Raw genomic sequence first — 24,591 nt, 5'->3', positions numbered from 1 at the left:
CAGGCATTAGGAACGGAGCCTGGGACATGTCAGCTGCGACACTTGTTCTGAAATGACCTGCTGCCTCATCGTGGTGTGGAGTGCTTGCACTTCTCGTCTGCCTTTCCAGGTCTAGTTTAGACACCTATGTTAAGGGTGAGAGGAACTATGGCCAATACGGGCCTGTTTCTCTCCAGGAGAGGCAGATGAAGGAATCAAGGAATGTACGCTGAGTCAAACAGATGTGCACTTCAAGAAATCCCCCCAGCTTACCTGATCTCTTAATATTGTTAGGTCTAGAGGTCAAAGACCCACTGCAAATTCATTTTCTAGCATCAGCCATGCGCAATCAATGCACAATCACGATATCAAAATGAAGCAAGAATTCTTGAGATGAGGCTGCCATCTTTTATGCTTTTTAAAGCCAAATTCATTTGACTAGAAAATTACATTGTTGTTGATAAATGGAGAAGGAGAAACTGCTTGAAACCAAATCTAGATAAGATATTGTTCACAAACCTTTCTGAGACTGGAAAAGCAAACGAAGAAACTAAAATAAAAACAAAATATAGTGTACTATATCATACACAGTATCATATAGATGATTATTATAACTGCAATAACTGCAAATTTCTCAGTTATTTGGTAACATACCAGGTGTTCTACAATCATGGGAAAGTTTGTAATGTCTTTTGTGATTTCCAATGACCATGCAGATAGTCGATGTTATAGGAGCATGCATCTTCCACGATTTTTTTTCCTAGTTAAAAGGCTTAGTATGATCTCTGAAATTTCCAGTCCACATCTTTTCAGTTGCAGCTTTTGCTTACTGCATCTTGTGCCCACATAGTCCTTCTTTAATAATGAACAAGCAGTGGTATTTTGTGTCAGCCTTTTTTGATAAGCTAAACAAGATACTAAATCAAATTACTTCTTTGATCAAGCCAGTCATAGAATGTCTACTTGTTTGCCCCTGAAAGCCAGTGCCCTCAAAACCTATGTACTTTAAAGGGTCATACTTCAGTGGAAAAGCTGGGGAAGGATGAATGGGAATAACAGCTATTTTTGCAGATACCTCACAACCACAGCTTTTATCACCTTGCCAGCTGTTGATGAGTACAGAGTACAGTCACATATAAATAGAAAACACTGTATTTCAAAGTCTAGAAACTAATTGCTGTCTTTAAACACATTTAAAACAAACTCCTGCAGTGTATATGCAAGCCATTCAAACATTTTTATTTTAATTAAGACATTTGCATGTCCATGTTAACTCTGCCTTATGTGGGTGTAAGCTTTAGTGCTGATAGGCACCATTGTGAAGGCATAGAATAGCAGTTTTACTATTCAGTAGAAGTTGCAATTGYATACCTTGTTAATGTGCAGTCAGACAAATACTTATATGATCAGATAACATAAAAAAGTCTCGATGTTGGCCAGAACCAAGTGGCAGTCAGTTGTGCTATCAAAATATAGGGGCTAGTTTTCATTTGCTTCTTGAATTAGCTTGATGTCAAAAGAGCTTTTAAAGGATGCTTCCATTTCAGCTACTAAAAATTGCTGACTTTCAGTTGGCATTGTTCAATCCTGAAGATTTCTGGTGATCATTAATTACTTTTCTCAGTGAAGCTAATTTGCTTACCTTTTCTTGTCAGAGTTTTAATTTGGACCCAAGTGTCTTCAATTTAATTGAAAACATATGAGTCTTTCAAGGAAGCCTACTGGCTTATCTTCATTTAATAATCAGGTGTGTAATTGATGTTCAGATATAGCTTAACTGGGAAAATTGGAGCATTTTGCCTATGTGCAGTTCTGAATACTGAGATTGTAGCTTCCTTACTGTATATAAAGCAACCGATTCCTTCAGGGCACACAAATCCTTGCATGACCTTTTGAAGTGAATTAGCAACAGAATCCATGGGCTGGTGCTTTAGTGTAAAGGTTGCAATGAATGCCATCTGTCGGAAAACAGAATGGTTTAATGTAGCTCTCTTTTATATCAGGTATTCTCCATGCTGTGGAGGATATTTTGGGGGTTCCGCTGCAGCCCAGTGTGTGTATTGTAGTGAAAAGGAAGACAATTTGCTTTCTTATTACTTGCTTTTGATGAGAAAATCCATTCAGAAGCTGAAAAACACTACGTTCGCCACTCTTTTCACAATATGAAGGAACTTCCCTGTGGATGCCTGGCTGTGACTGTGAGAGGGGCTGCTGGGTCCTACAAGGCCGGTCAAAGTTGCTGCACCTCCGTGTTCTCACTTCCCACCAGCATCCAGCTGGATTCATATACTGTGTATGCAGACTCTGCATGCACATGTACACACGGGGCTGCTGCACAGGCCGCGCTCACATAAACCTCACCTCAGGTCTCATCCTTGTCTCCTCTCTGCTTGATCAAGGTGAAAACACATACGCATAAAATGTACCTACGTATATACAGCGCGGATCTCTAGAAGCTGGCATTCGACCTGCCTTATGGACCTGTTCTTAGACCTCCAAGCTACCTCTTGCCTCCTCTGGTCTCACCTCGCCCACAGATTCACACCAACAGTGAATTTGATGAAGAGCTAGGAGAAAAACAAAGCAGAATACATGTGCAGAGTAAAGAATAGGAGCTGGATTACCTTCCTTTACAAAATGCCTCCCTAAGGGGTTTGTGTTTGGCCTGCAACCTTGTTTTATCAGCCAGTCACCTCCCAAGGGGGTTTCCTACTGCTGTTGAGAGGTACATGGCAGCTCTTTGTGTCTGTAGGTAGCAACCTCATCCTTCACACACTAGGTTGGTGTAGAAATATCATAGTACCATACCAAACTGATTTGGGTGTTTTGTTTGTTGAAGAAAAGTGGTAAAAGTACATCACTATGTGAGTGAGTAGAGTCTTTCTTTGGCAAGATAGTAATGATACAAATTCTCTGGACCACTTGCATCTCAGAGAAGGTAAATTGATTTCAAACTGGACTAAAAAAGCTCATCTGAGTGCATCACCTCTTGATGATGATACCCTCCAGACTTGAAAACATAGTAAAAGTGTTAAGATGTTTGGTCTCATTATTTATCTAATGCAAAATGCTATGTAAAATGTGTAATGATTTTTTTTTGTGCTGTTACCAGCCTTTAAACCTAAATATATGAAAGAAGCACATGGTTCCCAGCTCTTTTTAACCTGTTATGTTCATACTGATCCTGAAACCAAAATTATTTTAATTGAAGCAGAAAATCTTTGTCAGTCTCAAAATGGAGCATCTAATATATTGTTATTATGCAACTAGTTCCATTTTTATTAAAGTATGTCTGTGCTACAGTAGCTTTTTATAAGCAATGTGTATAAATGAATTGTTTTGAAAAACTCAAACATTTTTGAATTGTATTTTTGGCATTTATAAATTAATTTCAGAAAAAAAATCTTAACTAAAATCAGTTTTATAAGGTAGTGTAGAACCTAAAATAAAATTTTCCTATTATTTATTCTAGAATATTTTCTGGTTTGGGAATTCATTTTTTTGAATAAATGTTTGAAAAAAAAATACAAAATCTAATTTCCACTTTAAATACCTAAGGCAGACGTTCAAGGCATGCCAATGCACAAGTAAATAAATTAAGGATGCAAAATATTTCAGCACATTTGTCCAAGATTATCAATAAACAAAGTTATAGTTTCTGGAATGAGAGACCAGAATACTAATTTTTGAATTTTCATTAACTGCTGTACTGGAGTCCCTGAGAGAATAAGAACAAATTGGACATCTGTTGAATTAGCATTAGAGCAGTATGCCTGGGTAATGTACTCCAGAAAAAGAGCAAGGGAAATCTTAAATGAATTCACAGGAAAGTATTTTTACCATGGTTGCAGATCATGAAATCATTTGGAAAAAAAAACCTGTCTTCTAAAATGACAAAAGGAATATTTAAAAAATATATTATCTTAAAGAATGCAAGTGGCTCACTGAATGAACACAGGAACCATGCAGTCTTTCTGCTGAAGGGACATTGAGTTGCTTTTCATGTTGCAGTTGTACAAAAGCTGTCACTCACGTCCAACACAAGGACAGTGTGACAGTGTTAGCCAGCCTTAGTTGTGTAGCTACCAAACAGCGCTGGGTCGGAGGAGCTGAATGTCACCCCTGGCGCTTGGCCGCAGTCACTCAGCTGCTCTCTGCAGTGTCTGCAGCACATTTCTGAAGGGAAAAAAATGTCTCCTTCAATCCATGAACATGTCTCTGATAACTGTGGACAAGAGAAACATTTCTTTTTTGAGGCAAATCTTTTCCTTCCCCAGCCCCCCACTAAAATGATTTTTTTTCTTTGAGTAAGGAGGTGTTTTTAGTCTGAAATGATTAAAAACACTCCATTCACCATGCCGATCAGTGATACCAGTCTTATGAGTAAGGCATATATAGGTGTGAGGGATGGCTGCCAAGGTGGGTACCCAGACTGCAGCCTGGCTGCAGTTCCCCTTATCGGACATAATYGAGACAGTGCAGAATTAATTTGGAAATACTTTGATGTCCTTATTCAGTGCCAAAACCAATGAAGGCCCAATGCAGGCATTAGCTTGAAAAGAGGACCTTTAAATGAAAGTTATGGTCCAAATGGTTCCTGTTCTGCTGTCCCCCAGCCTGGGGAAGATGCCTGACTCCAGGTAAGTTTAAGTTTCCCAGGCAGCTGGACTCAGCTACCCTGCACTCAGGAGGCAGATGAAGCTGCTGACCTGCTGTATGAGAGATGCTGAGCAGTAGCAGGAGGCTTCCAAGACTGCTGAGGCTTAGACCTGCTTAGAGCATCCTAGTCATGGTGGCCAGAGGGGCATCAGGACCATTGTGCCACTGTCACCACCACTGCTTCTTCAAAAGAAACCTGCCAGCTCCTCCTGGATTAGGGTTCACACTGGACCATCCTGAAATAGCACTGCTGGACTTCCTTGATGTATGGAGAGCTCCAAAGCAACTCATGGGAAGTGCTTCTGAAAACACATGGATATCTAGCACGGATGGTCTCATGTTGTTGCAATGTGATACAATAGTGTCCTCATACCTTAATTCTAGTTCATCTGAAATCTGAATAATCACTTAGAGTATCTTCTTTCAAAAGCAGTATTTATTTTTTCATCAGGATAAGACACATATTACATATGGCATTGAGTAAAAAATACTGCTAGAAAAGCTGCATTTAACTGAGTTAAAAAAATACATAAATTGCACTTGTAGGCTCTATCCCAGAACAATATACTAAATAAAAAGCTAGCAAGTCTTGAAATTAGAAATGTATTTGAGTTACTTTGAAAATCATGCTTAATTTTTAGGGGGAGCTGTGCCAATTCTACCAATACAGATGGAATATTAGCTTTTTTAACAACATTTTTTCTTAAATTAAAATAAGATATAAACATCATAGCAATTATTACAAAGAGAAAATAAAGGTGTGGAAAAACATACCTGCAATTACTGTCAATAAATAGAAAAAATACAAAGTTTTGCTGGCATTTCATTTCATCAGAGACATTTCAGCCTGGGGTCTGAGATCTGAGAGCTTTATTTATTTATTCTACATGTACCTCCCGCCCTGCAACACAAAGCCCATACTTGAACCCTTTTCTGCATCAACCTGGAGCACAGAAGTCACTGTCTTTACAGGAGATGGTAGCGAGAAGCAGCGACCTATACTCTGTGGTTCCTATTCAATGCTATGTGTCCCAGGGGAAAGACTAAAATTTCCGACAATTTTAACTTACATTTAAGAAAATTAACCCCAAATTAAGCATGAGGACTATCCCTATTCTACCAAACTCTCTCTCTCTTTTTTTTGGTTCTGTTTACAGTTGAATTGGCTGGCATCCACTATCACCTGTACTGTAGCTAGTTCAGTTGACTAGCCTTTCAAGCCGGCATTCAGACCATCTGCTTTGGGTATCTACCAGAGAGAGAAAAACTCTCATGCTGGGTAATCACCCTGAGGGTCTACGAATTACCTGGGGGTAACTCTGCTCCTACTGTATCCCTAAAACTGAGTAACTACCCTCCAGAAATATTCCACTGGAAACCAGGGGAACATGCATAAATTCATAGAAGATGCCAAGCACAGTGAATGCCTGGTACACATTTTCCCCAGAGAGGTGTGAATCAATGGATCTCCCTAAGCAAAAAGTCATACAAAACAGATGTGTTCTACAACCGATGACATATATTAGACCAGAGAGCTTTGCAGACCACATTCACACACCATTCAGTCAGGAATAGCCATTACAGAGAATGAGCTATCTGAAAAACAATCTAGTGTCATGGTCTCAAATACAAACTTCTTCCCAAAATTAGCTAATTGTTATGGTAAGGCTGGGTCAAACTTGCTATTAAGCTAGAGACAGGAAAAGAATGAAGTCTTTTTAAACAACCCCAAAATAAGAAATGAAACTGGCAATCTTTGGTTACAGGGCTGTTCTTTCAAATGTGAATTGCTTTGAAAAATGATGAATCACTTCCCAACTCAACATTCAAGTGCATTTTTAAATAGACATCTGGGAGGCAGAGAGGAAAAATTAATATAAATAATAAAAACCCCACACATTTTGAATCTCAAATGTTAACGTACAGGAAATAAAGTAATACAACATTTCTAAGGGAAGCTTCAGGAAAGTTTTGCTAAAATTATACAAGATAGAGCACTCATAAAATACTTGAGTTGATAAAGAGACTAAGTTATAACATTAGGACACTTTTATTGCTATATTGTAGATTACTGAGACAGAATGGCTTAAAGGCTCTCAGTACTACAGCATATGCCAGGTTTCACTAATTATGACACACTATAACTACTTTGCTCTTTCTGAGAGGCGGAAACACAAGGGGCAACACACACAAAATCAACTGATGTAGCCTATGCCTTCCATTAAAAATAAAACCTCAGCCATTAAATGTGCCACCCCATTTGCACATGTGATTGCTATTATATTTATGATGAAAAGTCCAATTCTATTCCAGACTTAAAAATGTAATTTACACCAAACAACTTTTTGGAGCAGTATTTTAAAATCTTTAAAGCTAGTTTGGAAGGACCTTTCTTCTTTTTTTTCAGCTAGAGCTAGAGCACTTTCATAATATTTTAATAGGTATAGGAAGCTATGCTGTAGCATTTAAAGTGCTTTTTTATTATGAGGTGGTGTTTAATAATATTCTTTTTGTAGAAGTTAATAAATGATCCACATTTTCCATGACAGAAAGACATGGCTTAATGAGCTAATATGCCTCAGCAAAATGCAATCAAAAAGAAATTCATTGTCAACAGTTTAACACATAGCTGAAATCAGACAACTAAACTCAGATAACTAAGATTAATGGATATATGATGAAGTTATAATATTTCTTACTTGAAAAAAATAAACAAACAACCCCCCCAACCAAATAATGATAATTAAGTCTCAAGCACAATTTAGTTTCCCAGTAATGCAACTGCAAAATTAATATTTTCAACAACCAAGTGCCCTATCTCCATTGCCTGCTTGGGAAAACATAGTACTCCTGGAACTACATGTGAGGGCTGTCTCTTGCTTTTCGTATCGAGGGGGTTCATCCCGGGAAACTGTGATCAACTGCAGGCAAGTAGTCGAAGTCCAGTCCAGGAATAAGGTGACCAGAGTAAGTCCCAGCACACGTGGGTTTATCTGGGGTCTTGCTGGGAGCCCTCCTGTTACCATTCTTGAAGAACCTGGATGGCGGTTCCTGTGGTGTCAGAGCATCAATGCAGAAGAACTGTCCCCTGCACCTCCCTGTCACCACCAGTGCCCTCACTTAGGCAAAGCACCGATGGATTTCAACATTTGATTTGTCTGAGCACAAACAGTGAGTTTCAATTTTACTGATGTTCTGTTTCATATAAGTTCCACATTTTCCTCATTATATCTCACTGTATTGGAAGTTCCTTTCCTCACTGGAAAGTTCCTTCTGGGAGCTGGATTAAGCAATGTATGGGATTATGGATTATGGAAATTATGGGATCAAATTCTGTCTTCACTTATATCCACAAAATTCTACTGACAATTAGTGGCAGGTAAAAAAGACAGCAGAATTTGAGTATAGGGACCTGTAGAATGAAAGATACGCAGAAACATGATGTTATTTCATTGACAGCTACCACAATTAGCTACACAGCTTTTAACTTCATTAGACACTCTGAGGTAAGGCCAAAAACTGAGCTTTGAAAATCTCAACCCTCTAGCGATAGCTAAACATAATCCTATATTTGTGGATGCTGATACATAATTCGATAATATATCTGTTTAGCTGTCATGGCACTAACCAGCACAGCTATGCTGAAACACAGCAACCATTTTTGCTAATTGCAAAGGCAGGCTAGTAGCAAAGTTCAAATGATTAGTGAGTGGAGGTCCTCAGAGCAATCCTGCTTAAAAGTAAATGTCCAGTAAGCTGCAGTTAGCATGTCTTGTTGATTCTCTTTTTTTTATCGGGGTGGTCTTGAACTGCAGATACAATCACAACGCTCATGGTGATCCAGCTGTATATCTACTAAGGCCATGTTGTTCCTGGTTCTGCCTTTCCTTCGGGAATGCCCAGGCTCCGGGATGAATTTCAGCACCTGGGAGGATGAAGGGAAACAAGTCTTTTAAAAAACTCTGTTAATGTTTTCAAGATAACAATGTCAGGGTTACTGACAGGCTGCCATGGTCCTGACTAGTCTCAGCAGAGGCCTCCACTTGCACCTCCTGCCCATTAGCCCCTACTCTTTGAACTGCTTCTCAGAGTTTCCTTTCCTCCTTTCCTAGTTCAAATATTCATAACCCTTTCCATCTCCAGGCAACATTTGGCAACAAAATATTGCCAGGCAACATTTCCCTTTCCCCTGTCCTTCTTGGTCCAACAGACCGGACTGGAACTGCATCTCAGTGCATGTTGCTGAGACGATGCGCTTGATGCTTCCCTACTCCTCCCACACCATTTACTGTATTTCTATGAATTCAGCTGCCCAGCTTATTGGGGCAGAGTCTGTTTATTCTTGTCCATACATATACAGAAAAATGGGGTCCAAACTCTAACAAGGTCCTTATACTCCTGAAACATTCATAGAAATTTTCTAGCTAAARCAACAGAAAACACTATTCACAGAGTTGAGAGTGAGTCCTATCCTTTGTACTACTAGTGCTTTACCATTGTCATGCCAGAGTGCAAAGCTGCTCATATACACCTGTACACTCTCAAGACAGTCTTTAGATAACCTGTCTTTGCATTATTTATTTGATATGTATTGATGCTATCTTGGAGGCCAGACTTTATTTGCTGTAAACTTGGACACATTTTTGTTATACTTTCAGCATTTTTTTCCATTATGTGAAAACCTTTCTGCAATGCTTTCCCTGAAGCTTTGACAGATTGGATTATTGCCTACATTGGGTATCTTTATCTCATGCATTCTCTGTCTTGGGACTGCTCCTCTGCATGCTAATTATCAGACATGTTTTTTGGTTTGTCTTTGCAGCCCCAAGCAAATCTGAATGGCTCAGCCCTTTCCCTCAGTTGTACAATGCTTCTGCTTTAAAGAACAAGGAATATTTTAAAAGTAGTTTGCAATTTCAAAAGCATAAATCATTAAAAGTGTTCCAAAAATAAATTACTCATGGAAGATTGAAGGAGATGAATGAAACTTTGGGACATGACAGTATGCAACTTCTGTTGGCTTCCCTTAATTCAAGCCATTTTTTAAGACAGGTTACTGTGGGAGGAAAATGAAACAAACTAACAGTGACATCCTAGGAAATAGTAAAAGAGGTTTATGGAACAAAAAAACAAACAAAAAAACCCCACTCTGTCTAGGCCGGAGAACCTACAGACCCTTGAAAAGGAGGGATGGGGAGATAGAGGTTATAAAGAAGATGAACAATAGGCAACTAACACAAATTGCAACATGGGAAATTTGAGCACATGGATGAAAACTCTTCATGACAAGAATGGTTAAACACCGGTTATCCAGAAAGGTCGTGGAATCTCCACCCTTGGATGCAGTCAAAACTTAACTGCCCATATGGAAGCTCCTCTAACTTTGGAGTTATCTCTGCTTTGAATGAAAGACTAGATTAGATGATGCCCAGAGCTGCCTTCCAACCCAAATGATTATATGAGTCTATGCTGTGGATATGTGTAAAACAACCAAGTCTCTGAATAAGAACTCATATCCCTGTCAACAAGGTAGCTCGGAATAAGGGAGAAGAATACACTTGTTTGGTTCATTAGATGGTTCTCTTCTGCAAACTGTGAGAAGAAGTTGTTTTCTTTGTATGTCTACAGTAGTTAAATAGAAGAGATAATAGTAATAGGATAATAATGGGACATACCAATTTTGTAAAAAAAAAGGTAAAAAAATTGTAATGTGTTTGAATTGCTTTCAAATACTGATTGCCTCGGTATATGCTACAAATATACAACAACAACAAAAAAAGACATCCTGATGGACACCAGTCAGGGCACCAGTTGCCAGCCAGGGCAACTRACTGGATTATGTTGACATTTACAACACAAAGGAACTGAACCCAACTGGACTGCTGATATTATTTCAGAGCTCAAAGTAGACTGCATCTTCAAGGATTTTTTTTAAGAAAACATAATTTTAAAATCAACTATAGCTGCTGCAGCTGAAGCTATGATAAAATTCTTTATTTAAGGAATCCCTTCATCAAAATTTGACAATTTCAGAGAATTGGCACTTTGCATCATGGGTAGGTAGATCTGCTTTTTTCAGTTGAGAACAAATGAAAGTATATGCAATGTGATGAGAGCAAAGATGTGGGCTGTATTTAAACTAACAGACCTCCTGACAGCATTGAGATTTTCCCTGTGTTTTATATTAAGAAACATGAGAAGAGTATATGGGCTTTGCTGATAAGAGCAGAAAATGAATTGGCAGGCACTTCCCCAGACAAGACAGGAAAGCAGTGTTTGAACACAGATGAAATTGGACTGCTTTAATAGCTGATCACAGAACTGATGTTCAAAGCTTTCAGTCTAGCTTCCATCTAACAGTTTTAGTTTCAGCTAAGTACAAGAGTATTGAAAAGAATCAAGAAGTAAGGYCATTTCTGGTGACCACAGGAGTTAAAAAAACCCTTTTACTCTGAAAATAATGCTGTTTATTCGTTAGATGGTCAGTTCCTTAAAGGTAAAGAACTACTGAATTAATGAAAACAGTTCAAAGAAACTGTGCTCAGGACAACTTTATTGCTCCTTGTTTTGATGAGAACAGTACTATTGCTTCTATAAGAAAATATGGATATAAGAAATAACTGGAATGTTTAAAAGGTTTGGGCTTGGTTCTAGAGAAATAAAGCAATGGTCTTGCAGTTTTCAAATTAAAGGATCAATGCCCATATGTACTAATCAAAATCTAGCGGCTCAGCTGTTTAGATTATTGTCTTAAAAAGAATATATAGCTAATATATAGCTACAGCCATATCCTCTTCATCAAATGCTGAATTAATTATGGTCATAGAACCACTGAAAATAAAAAGAAGACTCAATATCAGAGCTGGAGTTAGTGCTTACATATAACAAAAAGAAAAAGGGTGCTGGTGCCTTTTGCAGATGACTCCATACTAATATGCTATATGTCTTTTTTTTTCTTTGTAGCTGTATATGAATATCAGAGAGGTTTCAAGGTCAAGTGACTATAAGCACATACTTTTCCTTGTGGATGGTGCTAAATAAAATAGAAAAAAAAAGAATTCTTAGACATTTTTCTCTGTCAGTAATCTTGATCTTTGATCATGAATTGAATTTGGATGCCATATTCTGAAGGACTCTAAACTAGAGGACAAAATCATATCAACCAGGACCTGGAAGATGAAACAAAAACATCTCATTCTGGAAAAAGGCACTTGTGTTTAAACTGGGCTGACTTATCACTTGAATAGCATTCCAAAGAACTGTGGAAGTCTCAGTGTGAGAAATGAAAAAAATGGATGCCTTTCCAGAAAGTATATCACACAACTTTTGGGCTTGCTTTAGGTGCTGAGTGCTCTAATGCCTGTGAAGTACAGGAGGTGAGGATGGATGGATGGATGGATGGATGGCCCAGTTGTTCCCTCTAGTCTCTGCCTACACCCCTATAGACAGCACATGCACCCCAACCTCTACCTCTGCAGCAGAAGCAGCAACAAGGGGCATGTGCAGAGAATGATTCAGATGAAATATCCACCTCTGTATGCGGTGTTGGTGTCTAGCTCTTCCTGTTAACTAAGAAAGCAGCCTAAAGGCTGGACCTTCAGGTTTAGATAGTTTGACCCAGATGAGGTGAACTGTTCCCTTCAACATCCCCTGCAGGTCCTTGCCAATGTATTTTTTCCTTTGAAGTCAGGCTATGACAGTCAGCTACAGTCAAGTTACATTTAGCCATGAAAATCTGTGAGTCTGATTTTAGTTTTGGCGAAAAGCAAGGAATAACATAGAACCTGGCTAACAGTTCTAACAAAAGGTGTACTTTGTTGCTAATATCCATTTTTACTATGTTTATTTACTACACTTTATTAGTGCCAACTTTAGTAATATTCTTTGTTAGATGAGGACTTTAGAAGCAAATAAAAATGTGAAGCCTCAAACCAGCTTATTTTGCTTTCTCATAGGCTTTAGATCACACATGATCAATAATATCAGCGCAGTTCACCAAATATTTGCTTTATTTGCTCAGCTGTATATTCCAATGATTGAAAATGGAGAGCAAATCTGCAATTTTAAGTAGGTAAAATTGTACGTTGCAGAACTTATTTTAACCTACAGCTATGCAGCACTATCTAATCTCCCTCCACTCATCTAAAAATACCATCATTCTAGCATGCAAAGCAAATTATATTTGTCTGAGATTCATGAAAGAGGAAGCATCAAAAGTGCAAAACATTCAACACAAGATCCAAGTTGTGATATGGATGAGAAATCTCACTCTATAGTTTTTGAAAGTTATCTACTCCAAGGTTCAGATATAGTTCAGCTGTGCTCTTAGCATAAGAAATAAAGCATTGTGGGAATGTGGTTCATAATTTAGTATAAGGACCTTTATTCCAATAGGAACATAGCCTAAAATAAAGCCACAGACTCAAAGCTGTGTTCTTTCTTAATAGAAAGGAACAAATAAAAAAGATCTTTTTGCTAATTAGGGAAAGCACTCGAAGCAGGGGGTTACGAAATGTAGATGGGACTATTGCTACTATTTTTTTTTATTTATATGCATAAAAACTGTTTGTATGAATAAGAAATATCTGTTTGTAAAAGATGATGAAATAGGGAAAATATTAGTTTAAAACTCAGGCTGGAATAGTCACTTAAAACTACAGTGTTTCTTAGATGTGAGAACAGCAAGGTCCTCACTTTCAGTGATCTTGTAAAGAATTATGGCTCTAGTTGCTGTTCTTTTTTCTGAAAAGCTGCAGATGCTCCCCTCCCAGAACTGCATCACTCTGCCCAGTGATCACGTCCTGTTTCAGCTTAACTCGTGGATGTCATCATTAAAACTTACATTTTAATCTAGCCAAAAATGAACGTTTATTCTCACATTGCATCTTTTTGCTCTTTGCTCACCCTGTAATTTAGCAGCTACTTTTGACTCATTCTGTTTGCATTTATTGGCATATAAAGACATTTATAAATCCTACCATTTATTCTGCTATAACATTTGTATGCATTAACTCTTATGTCAGACTTTTTTTCTCTGCCTTCATCACCGTAAGAAACGTTCTGTCTCCTTGTCACATATACTGTCAACTCCAAGACATGCAAAAATTCAGACTTGCACATTGATCTGATGATTCTAGCTCTTTTTAAGCCCTTAATTTCATTCATTGCATCAGAAGCCTTTGTATCATTTTCATCCAGTTATCTTATATTTCCCTGTGTTAGACAGACAAGAATTATTGTTTCTTCTCTCAAGTGCCTACTTAGGGTTTGTTTCCTATTTTTTCTAATAAAAAAGGAAAGAAAAAGAGGAGACAACACCAAATTGTGTTAGTTACAATTTTTTACTCCGTGACAACACTATCTTTGTCTTACTGAAATCTCATATCACATCCTTATCTTCTCATTCGTCCTTTCTTCCTCAGTAACAATCCTTACCATCTTGTTTTCCATTTAAAAAGGTGGAACCAGTTCAGTTTGTTCCTATGCACCAATAACCCTGGGGAAAAAATCAGTACTGTTTAGCTACCTGGAGGTGCCTGCTACCCCTCAGTGCAGCAAGAGCTTACCAAGCAGCATCCCTAACAGTAACCTAAACCTCGTGGTTCAGAACATGGCTTGTGAAGCCAATCGATGAGCTCCAGTTAACATGAAACTCAAATAATGGTGTTATTCCCTCCTGTGAAAAGGAGAGAATAAAAGCTACTGTTAACATGCATAGTGACAAATGCATCAGTTTTTACAAGAGACACAAGTAAGGGGCAAAAGATGCAATTGGCTTCAACTACTCTGCTCTTTAGCCTGCAATGTGTGATACATTTATACACTATGCAAAATTCTGATTGCTACTTTTAAGAGGCCTTAAATGGAAACTCATTTCACATCCAAAGAATTAAAGCAGAAAGAGGGGGAAATTGATTTCTCGTTTCTCAGAGGTATTAACCTGCTGGTGGACGACACAGCTTCAGATGTAGCTGAATTAAGTCCTGGATTGTTTTCCCGTGCCTCCTTTGGGCTGCATTATCAGCAGTTTGAGGACTCCTCTCTTTAACAAGGAGTTCCAGGCATTTCCACAGAAATGCACTGAAATGGCAAATATGCTTTCATTTCAGCTCCCTCTTAGGAAGTTAGACAGCAGAAGACATGAGCGTTTGATTAAGGTGCACTGTGTTCTTATTCACAAATTGCTCTGCCTTTCCTTTCTATGGAGCCCTGTAATGTATCTCACAGGACCATTGTGGCCGAGAGATGTTTTGAGATCATGCGACCACTTGGACTGCTGGGCTTGCAGGGTTCGTGATATTATGTGGTAACTCATGAGTATCTGTCCATGATTCTGGCTCCAAGCAAACCCAGAAGCTATGAAAAACCACAGAGCATCACAAGACTTCTGCTGAAAAACACCATAAAGCCAGCTGTTTACTCAAGTTATTAACCCATTTATTAATGGAAACTGTTGAGTATTTTGATAAAGCTATGGTAGTTAAACCTACTAAGTTAAATAAGCTAATAAGAAAACTCCAAGGTCTCATATAAGCATTTCCCAGGGCAATACAGAAGATCCTCCATGCTGTGGCATTCTCATTTTCTCCTTTCCCCTGCTGTTGCACTATTTCATATAATAGGACATGATAGGAAATAACGATATAGTCTGTTCAGGGAACTGGAGCAGGACTCACAGCTTGAGGAAATTAAAGGCTACATATGATAGCTATTAGTCCTATGATACTAGTAGAGAGAGCTCTGCAACCTTGGGGATGAGTACAATGTAAGGCTTTGAATAGGAACTACGGGGGAATTAAAAAGCATTAAAAGAATAAGGAAAAGATAACCTTGAAATCTCTCTGGAATGTAACCCTCCCTAAAAATACTCAGGACATTAGTGTCCCCTGAGCACCTACTCAGGGGGCTGTGAGACACTGGCTACAAAGCTGAAAGGGAGAGTGTTGCCTTGGGAACCTGCTGGTATTTCTCACCTAGGAACACAAGACAGCTCCAAACCCTCCCAAAAATTTGCATGTGATTTCCAGTCAGATTTGCACTGTTGAGGATAAATATATCCATGTACAGGACTAGTAGCTATGGGAGGTCCAGGACTTCTGTAGCTACAGCTCTAGACAGTGACTAGGCAAAGTGAACCTGGAGAGACTTTGAGTTTTGTATGATTCACTTGCAGCTGTTACAAATGTTTTCTTTGCTTCACTATCTTATATCTTCTTCTGGTTTCTCTTGCAAGTAAATTGAATCTGATCTACATTCTTTTAAAGAAAAAGACAGGGATTTTAAACAAAATTAACAGCTTTGGAGACTGCATAAATTGTGCAATTCCATATGTAACTAAAAGTTTTTGGATTAAAGTTAGTACGTTTCAAATTGTCTCTGAAAAGAGTAAACCAGCTACATATGGCATGTTGAGAAACCCCTCCCCAGTGATTCTACTGCCACACACTTCTTAATAAAATTATAGTTAAGCTCAGAAGGAGCATAAAGAATAAAAATGATTAGCTGTGTGTGGCCAATAATAATAATAATAATAATGAACAATTTAAAAGTAGAAAATATTTTCATCTAAAATTAATGGACATATCTTTACTATGTCATATGTGAATTTATCTGCACGACTTCCACTCATGTTAATGGGAGCCGCTTGACTAAATTTCTGCCCAGTGAGCAGTTAATTCATCCCTAGGGGTTTAAATTTAAATGTACAAAAGCCTTTTAATGTTAAAGCTGGAATACTGTCTTTAATTCAGATAGTTGTCACAGAACAAAGAAGTAGGGAACTAAATTAGCAGTGATGGGTTACTAAGAATACTAAATTTTCTGAATTAAGTGACTAATTGGGTGGGAGAGCTATGTCATGCCATCTTGATTCTGACCGATACCCTGTTTGTTTGGGACTGTTGTTCCAGGGAGATCCCAAATAATAAATAAATGCTTGATACCATGTCTATAAACAGCATTTCTTTCTAGCAACTGTCAACATTTGGCTTAAATTCTGACACAGACGTGACCCAGGAAACCTCAGTCTACAGATTCTTCTAAAATTATGCTGTTCTAAAATTATGTTCTAAAATTATTTAAGTGTTGAAATTCCATACTGGTTTGTTGTGCAAAAAATAAAACAACYTCCTTTTTATCTTTTTATGTCAGCTCCTTTTCATTCTCAGGTTGCCCTTGTTCTTTTCTTAAAGAAAAAAATTAAAGACGGTGACCTGATTTTCCCTGAGGTACTATTCACTATTTTGTATCTGTTACTGTGTCCTATCTTATTCACAGTTTTTCTAAATGAAATGGTCCTAAACTTTTGAATTTCTTTCCTTACAGATGTTTTGCTACATATCTTCCACAGTATCTCCTTTAATGTATATTTTCCATTTCTACATATCTTTTTCTGCCTGTATTTTGAGCACCAATGTTTTCATTCAAATATAACCCTCTCACATATTTATATAAGGTCATGATAAATATATAGTGTGTTATTCTCTATCCACGTCTATTTTTTCTGAATATGGTCACTTGCATTTTTCTACCACCACTACACTAAACAAATGTTTTCTTTAAGCTCTTAACAGTGATTCACTATCAGACCTTCAGTCAAACTTCTCTCCCCTTTTTCTCCCTTCTCCCCTCACAAGGTTAATAAGAATAAATCTTTGAGACTGTGCCTCATAATACTGGGGGCTTTTTCTACATGACACTTATAAGTAGTTACACAGCCCTCTGAAATCCCTTCAGCCTTCTCCACTGTTAAAGAACATTATATCTTGTGTTATCTGTCATTTTGCCACCTCACTGTTCATCTCCTTCCAGATTGATAATACATGAAATATCACTTAATCAGAATGCTTGGGGCACCAACAGATAGCCACTTKCTCTGTAGAAAATTGCCCATCTATTCCACCTCTTTGCTCTTTATCTTTTAACCAGCTTCTAATCCATAACTGATCTTCTCTGGTAGATTGCTAGCTCCCTGAAAGCAGAAGCAAGTCTTTTAGTTTTCTTGTACAATGTTGTGGAGATGTAAAAATATCTATTCATATATAACGCACTCTGGTTTCATTTTATCAGTTCATATACACGTAGGTGTTTTATAACTCTATTAATTTTTTTTCTAATTAACTCTTCTACCATTGAGATAAGGTTTTTTGCTCTGTAATTACCAGGGTCATCCTTTGAATCTCCCCTAAAATTAGATAAAATATAAACTATTCTGCAGTGCTAGCTGATGTGCAGTATGCTGTGTTCYGCAATTAATTGTGAGAAAAATCTCTTACCTTGGAAAAGAGTAGCCACTCTGCTCAYAGAAAGGCAAAGTTCTGACCTTCAACTGCCTCCTGCTATTTAAAGCTACCGTTTGCAGCTATTGCTATTTCACTACCCTTAGGCCCTCTCTTGAGCTAAAGTCTTTATGGTATGAGTGCAAATCATCTCCAGATTAAAAGTCCATAAAGTTCATTTTCACTTGAGACTTAAGTCAAGTGGCAAAGCAGACGCTTAAAAGGGATATGCGTCAGAAATAAAGTCAGCATGGCATATAGCTATCTACTTTCAGTCACTAAAAAGGATAATGCCAAGTAACTTTTCTAGATATTTTCACAGTTTGGTGCTGAAAACGTTGTTTTAGAGGCAAGAAAATAAAATGATTTCCTTCTTGATTTATTCCCTAGTGTGGTTTCAATGGATTAAAAAATAATGTATATTATACCATAAGGTACTTAAGCACAAATTTTGACGTCTTAAACATTTCTAAGTGATACAAAAAAGCAAAGATTCAGCAACTTTCCGCAAATAATAAATCTGGATGGGAAGAGAGTTTATGAGTGACTTAATTGTTTTTTTCAAGTGTGGCCAGAAGCTCGAAAGACATAGCGTAAACAAGGGGAAAAGCAGTTAAATACCTCAAGATGAACAAGTTACTGCACTCCTAAAAATAATATTTCCACTGGTATAAACATTCATGTTGCATCAGTCCTTCACTGGGAAAGTCAACCAATTTAAGCTGCATTCTTGCAATAAGGTTGACTAGGCTGCCATAAACACCCACAGGGAGCAGTGGCAGMAGCTCTCCCTCACAATTTCTTCTAACGTACTCAGAAATAACTGTTCACACCTCATTCTAACAGATTTATAACCTACTTTCACTCTGCTCATTCACTTCCAAATGTAATTCAATGAGCCTTCATCTGTATGTCCTATATCCCAAAGGCAGAAGTCAATCAAGAAAATAATAGAAGTTCTGTGAAAACAGAAAAGACAGTATCTTGAAGCTATGCACTATGTGTGTCTTCTAATGCGGTACTTAAAGTCATTAATATTAAAACTGGATAAAATTAGGCCCTCTCACAGGCTACTTATGTGTGTGTGTCTGCTGCTCTGCTGTACTTGGAGGTGAGAATGCTGCATCACAGAGATACTAAACTACTTTGTAGTGTGGTCCTCAAAAGAGATGGCATTGGGTAGCTCTACGCTTTACACTCGGGTGACCTGCACCTGCCYGGAAGCCTAGGCAGACCCTCCTTCCCAATTGGGAATGGTGTCCCCAGTCGGCATCTCCCTAAACGTTTTGTTCAACATCTMTCTCTCTCTCTCAATAGTATCTTTGCTATGAGATTTTACTGTGCTTGGTGATTTCTCTCTATCTTTACATTGCAGATGTACTGTGATAATCAATTTGGCAGTACACAGCTCGAGAAAYGCATTCAGAATTCATGCAAGCAATGAGTTACCAAAAGAAAGAAGAGTGAAAATACCTCGTGATATTTTTTCACTGTTTTCCCTGACATGCATGTGCAGGATTTCCAATTCGAAGTCCCACAGCCACAATTTCCTCCACAGCGCTGGACAAGGAGGCAGCGGGGGAAGAAAACTACATTTGTCAGCTTCAGTTCCTCCCTTAAATTGACAGAGTAGTTTCTTGGGGTGCAGCTATAACGTTTCACATCATCATTCAACCTGTCCAGGTCAACTGCAATGCAAAAGAGGTTTTATTAGTGAAGTTGAAGAGAGACATTCCCATGGTTTATACTGTTCCCCAGGCAGCCAATAATACAAAGTGATGTGGCACTTTTTGGGAAATATAGAGAAGTGATTTCTGGAAAGATAAAGATAAATTCAACAATTTTAAATTATTATAGGTGGCCATCCAGGCTCTCCTGCTCCCACTGAATCTCACAGCAGAACTCCCACTGACTATAAAGCTGAAGGGCAGGTTTGAAGATTGTGTGTGCTGAAGACTGGTTTTTGTTTCATTTGCTCTGTGGCTGATCTGGTGGATCCTTGGGGGAAGTATTCAACCTATGCTGCTCTCTTCCCTTTTTGCTTACATCTTGCCTATTTTGATAGTAAGTTCTTGTTTGTTATAATGAGAAGAATTACATTTGGCTAACTGTAGGCATACAGAGAGKTAAACAGCTTAACCAACACACTTCCTGTGGTCAATGCAGAGATGCCTTTCATGGCTACTTCATAAGTTTAAGACAAGTGGAATAACTTACCTTTTTGAATTGCCTGTCCACGTTGTTTTCAGATTGCGTCTAGACACCTATCTTTTATATGGGTAAAGCAATGTTAGTTTTGGCCTGTGAATGCTACTACAGGCTACTATAGCGTACTGCAGGCACACAAATATATGTCAAAAAAAAAAAAAAAGTTAATGAGCCTCATTGAATGTGGGGAGTTGATTGACGTTTAAAACTAGTATCTTTGTGAGATGTATCATAGTACTAAAGTCAAGTATAAAGCTAATGCACAGACTTCTGACTGTGAGATTTAAGTACTGTTTCTAAGTTTAGTTGGTAAAGCTAAAATAAAATAAATATTTTCCACAATTGTGATAAAGATAAAAGTAACATATTTAAAAACATATTTATTTTGAAGTTTTCTGATTTTATTTTCTCTTCTTTTCTACTGTATTCTTTTCTTTCGGATGCTGTCAGAAGCATAACTGTTCAAATGATTAATAAGTTAGTCAGAATTCAAGGAAATGTGATCCTCTGTTAAGTAATGAGGTCCTCTGAATTGAAACTCAGAACTAGAAAGAAAATCAAAATGCATTTTAAGCTCATAGAGGATTAGAACTTGCAGAAATCGTCTTCCTTTGATTCAAATCTTCAATTTTCAGGATTAAAAAAAAAAAAAGGAAAAAAYAGAAACCRGAAACACTGTCTTACTCTGATAAATCATTAGTAGTATGGATCTTTTAAAAAAGTAATTTTAATTCAAAAGATAATTTAAACTGAACAGCAAAATACAGAAAATGTCTAGAGAGATGAGATAAATAATAATCCCTCTCCTACCCCATTCAAGATTTACTAATAGATATATCAACAGCAATCAAAACAAAAAACCATGAATGCTTCAAATGAGAACAGAGATGAGTGTTTGGGAACATACCACATTGCCACACACTTGTTTAATATTTCAGCTGCATCTCTAGCCCTGAGTTGCATTTATGCTTTACTATAAAAACTTGAAAACCTCCAATAAAGTCAGGAGCACTACAGCTTTTTACACCTTATGTGACTCAGCCCTTATTAATAAGAAAAAAATAAAATGTGGACTGACAATGATTTACCGGTATTGTGAGGAAAGCTGTGATTTTTTTCAAGATCATGTAGCTTTACATTGTGACTTTGAGATATTCTCTGGTTCAAAGTAGATATTCAACAGGTAAGGGCATGTAAATGCTGTAAGTACAATAGAAAATAAGAATAGCTTCACTTTTCTGGTATGGTGTTATCTCAGACAAAGGGAACATAGCAGGTAAACTGGGATTTTATAGCAATTGTGATACATCTCACCATGAAATCTCTGTGGTTCTCCCCTGAGAGCTAACATCTCTACAAAAAAGTTATATATCATCCTCTTGATATAAGCACAAAATCAATGGAATTGCTGGTATACTCACATACTGAAAGAAAAAATGTGCCCAGCACAGCCAGAGTTAGGACCTAGAAGACCAGTGAATATTGATTTCTTTGTTTCAACAGATGATATTTTGTTCTCTTTTGTCATTCCCCAAAGCCACTCCTTCTCATTCCAGCTTCTTAGGCTAATTCTTTTCATAGGGAAGTGTTTCTCACTCCTCTAAACATTCCCATAAGGACCTTCACCATCAGCTAGTATTCATTTAAACCAACTGACAAGCAGGAAAAAATAACCAATAGAAAAGGGTGGAAAAATATTCTGCGTTCTYGATTAATAAGATTTCTGGAGGGGATGGTCCAGAATATCCATACACCAAAACACAGCAATTCAGGGGTAAGGATACCAATATAAGCAGGTTCCTACTGGGACAGAGTGGCATAYAATGGCAGCTGAGCATGGTGCATCTCAAGATAGGTCAGAATAAATTCCTCAAATGGTTAATTCAGCCCTTARCTACAATACCTGTTGCTCTGCAATGGAAACAAGGCTTCCTGCAACAGACAGGTCATTAAAGACRGCCAATATCCAGCTCACATGAACTGGCACCTATGTCCAAAGGAAGATGAGAGCATAAACCAAACTTGTTCTATCATGGGTGAAATCTCCCCTCAGGTCCAACAGTTTTGCTCATTGCTGTAATGAGCACCCGGTACCTGTCATCACTGCAGCGCTGTCAGCACAGAAATAAGTCTTCTTAATGAGTCTGGACGAGAAGGAAAGTGCCTGCATTTAAAGAGGGGTGACAAGGGAGGACAGTTCACAGRGAGCGTATTATGTCCATTGTAGTGTTGCACAAATTGGCTTTGGTAGTTAAGCTGCTCAATTTAAATGCCAGGGATAGCCTGGTAAAGGGCTGACCCTGGAGGAAAAGCGCTTCTAAAGCCTAGTTATGGTGACTTTCAAAAGTCTTTTTCTGGGTCTGTGCTCAAGCTGCATCTGAGTCAGGACTGTGGAGAGTTGTTGACTTGCTAAAAGAATAGGAGGGAATAATTAGATAATTAGGGTAATTTTTGCTTTATGCAGTATGAAGGAATCAGCTATTTTCAGTGCATGCTAAAAGCTTTGGATGGATGCATTTTTTGGAATCCTAAAATCAGCCAGTGACACAATACATTTTATTTAATATATTTTCAATGCTCAACTATTTTGAAGAAAAAAAGAGGGAAATTTTCCATGGAAGTGCATGGACTTGCTGTTTAATTTTATATTCACAGCACTCTCATTCTGATTTATTATCAGTTCTCAGGAGCCCTAAATCCCAGAGATTTCATTTAAGTTGTGAATTCTCAGCCCTTGAGCATATCTCCAATATCAAGGTCCATGTTTAAATGAACAAATTCAGTAGTGGAAATCCTGAAATCCGGGAAATAACCGCACACAGAGCAGGGAAGATTAAGTAAAGGGATTAAGAGATACACGAGCTATCCTCTACAAAACCCATCTGGAGGTAAATACATGTTCTTTATGGAATTCCAGTCCTCAGTGGGACAAGGTGAGCAAACAACATCTTCTGTGACTAGCATGTACTATATTCTGACAGCATCACACTGACACCAAGAATAACTCCCATGGCCTAATTAGCTTTACAACATGGTTTCTGACCCCCTAACAAAAGAATACATTTTCCTCTGAACAAATCTCCCTGCTAAAAGCTCCGACAGGGGCTCTTTTCTCTGCCTTAGGATTGTTTTACTGGCTGGAGGGAGTCCATTTCCTCATCCACATAACAATGAGATTTTACAGTACAGTCGSTTTCATGCATCACTTCACTGCTGTGACTAAAACGTAACTGAGCCTTGGTGCGACTGGTGTGAAATCCTGCTGCTTTACTTATCAAGGACTCAAACCACTGGAGTCCTTAATTTAAAACTAGAACTAAAAGGTTCTGTAGACTGGATGCAAATAACTTCAAAGTATTATTACAGAGTGCCTGCATCAGAAATTCAATTTAAAGGCAAGGCAGACATAAAAAGAAGCACTAGAGCAGTAAGCTGGATACTTGGGGTACAGTGTTTGTCCTTTCCTCCCTCTTACAGCTTGTGCTTTAATCCATTCTTATTTCAGATAGTGCTAAGGCATGTGCTTACCTTGAAGCACTGATCCTAGTCAGATTTAAGCACTGAAATCAGGGACTGCAGAYGATACTACATTTTGGTTAGAAGGGACATTATTTATGAGAGGATTGGAGAGGACAGAAATGCTGTCCTGCTGGTCACTGACTAATTTTTAAAAAGACAGACTGTCTGTTAGGGTGTATTTTAAAACTTTTCCAAATTCATACATGCCCCCTAACATTGTTATATCTGAGCATTTTATGCTTTTTAAATACATTACCCACAGATATGAGCTGAGTAATAAGAGATGGCTGCTACAYTGCCACACTATTCCTATACGGTATACCATAGTGATATACAGGTAGGGCAAGGATGATCCAAGGAGCTGTATAACAGGCAGCCTAACCCCCAACCTTAGAAAAAAAGGATGTTTGTGTATGAAATCATGAGATACTAGATCTTCTAAAGAGAAAAAAACACCAACAAACCATCTGAGTTTATATCACAGAATCAAAGAATGGTTGAAGTTGGAAGGGATCTTGAGAGATCATCTAGTCCAACACCCTGCTCCAGCAGGGACACCTAGAACATGTGGCACAGGGTGGTGTCCAGGTGGGTTTGGAAGATCTCCAGGTAAGGAGACTCCACAACCTCCATGCGCAGCCTGTTCCAGGGCTCTGCCACTCTCACAGGGAAGAAGTTCTTACTCACATGCAGATGGAACTTCCTGTGTTTCAACTTATATCCATTACCCCTTGTCCTGTCACTGGCCACCAATGAGAAGAGTTCGGTCCCATCCTCCCTACGTTCTCCTCTCAGGATCAATATACATATTGACTAGATCTCTCAAGTCTTCTTGTCTCTAGGCTAAACAGGCCCAGCACACTTAGTCTTTTCTCATATGATAGATGCTGCAGTCCCTTAATCATCTTGGTCGCCCTCCACTGGACCCTCTCGAGAAGCTTCACATCCC

At 38.2% G+C, this 24,591-nt stretch overlaps 1 protein-coding gene across 1 annotated transcript in view; it reads right to left on the bottom strand.

Annotated features, from left to right (window-relative positions):
• Nucleotides 1–7,218: 7,218 nt before the first annotated feature.
• The window catches only part of PDGFD (platelet derived growth factor D), a 138,906-nt gene continuing 121,533 nt past the window's right edge, over nucleotides 7,219–24,591 (bottom strand). The window contains exons 6-7 of the mRNA XM_026044628.1: nucleotides 19,389–19,603; nucleotides 7,219–8,563 (exon numbers count right to left, since the gene is read on the bottom strand). Of these exons, the coding sequence (XP_025900413.1) occupies nucleotides 8,429–8,563; nucleotides 19,389–19,603 (350 nt within the window). The 3' untranslated portion in view covers nucleotides 7,219–8,428. The remainder of the gene's footprint in view (nucleotides 8,564–19,388; nucleotides 19,604–24,591) is intronic.

Source organism: Nothoprocta perdicaria, unplaced genomic scaffold, assembly GCF_003342845.1.
Source record: "Nothoprocta perdicaria isolate Ctin4 unplaced genomic scaffold, notPer1 scaffold_373, whole genome shotgun sequence".
Classification (NCBI taxonomy): domain Eukaryota; kingdom Metazoa; phylum Chordata; class Aves; order Tinamiformes; family Tinamidae; genus Nothoprocta; species Nothoprocta perdicaria.
The sequence above is the reverse complement of the archived record's forward strand: the minus strand, read 5'-3'. Positions and strand labels throughout refer to the sequence as shown.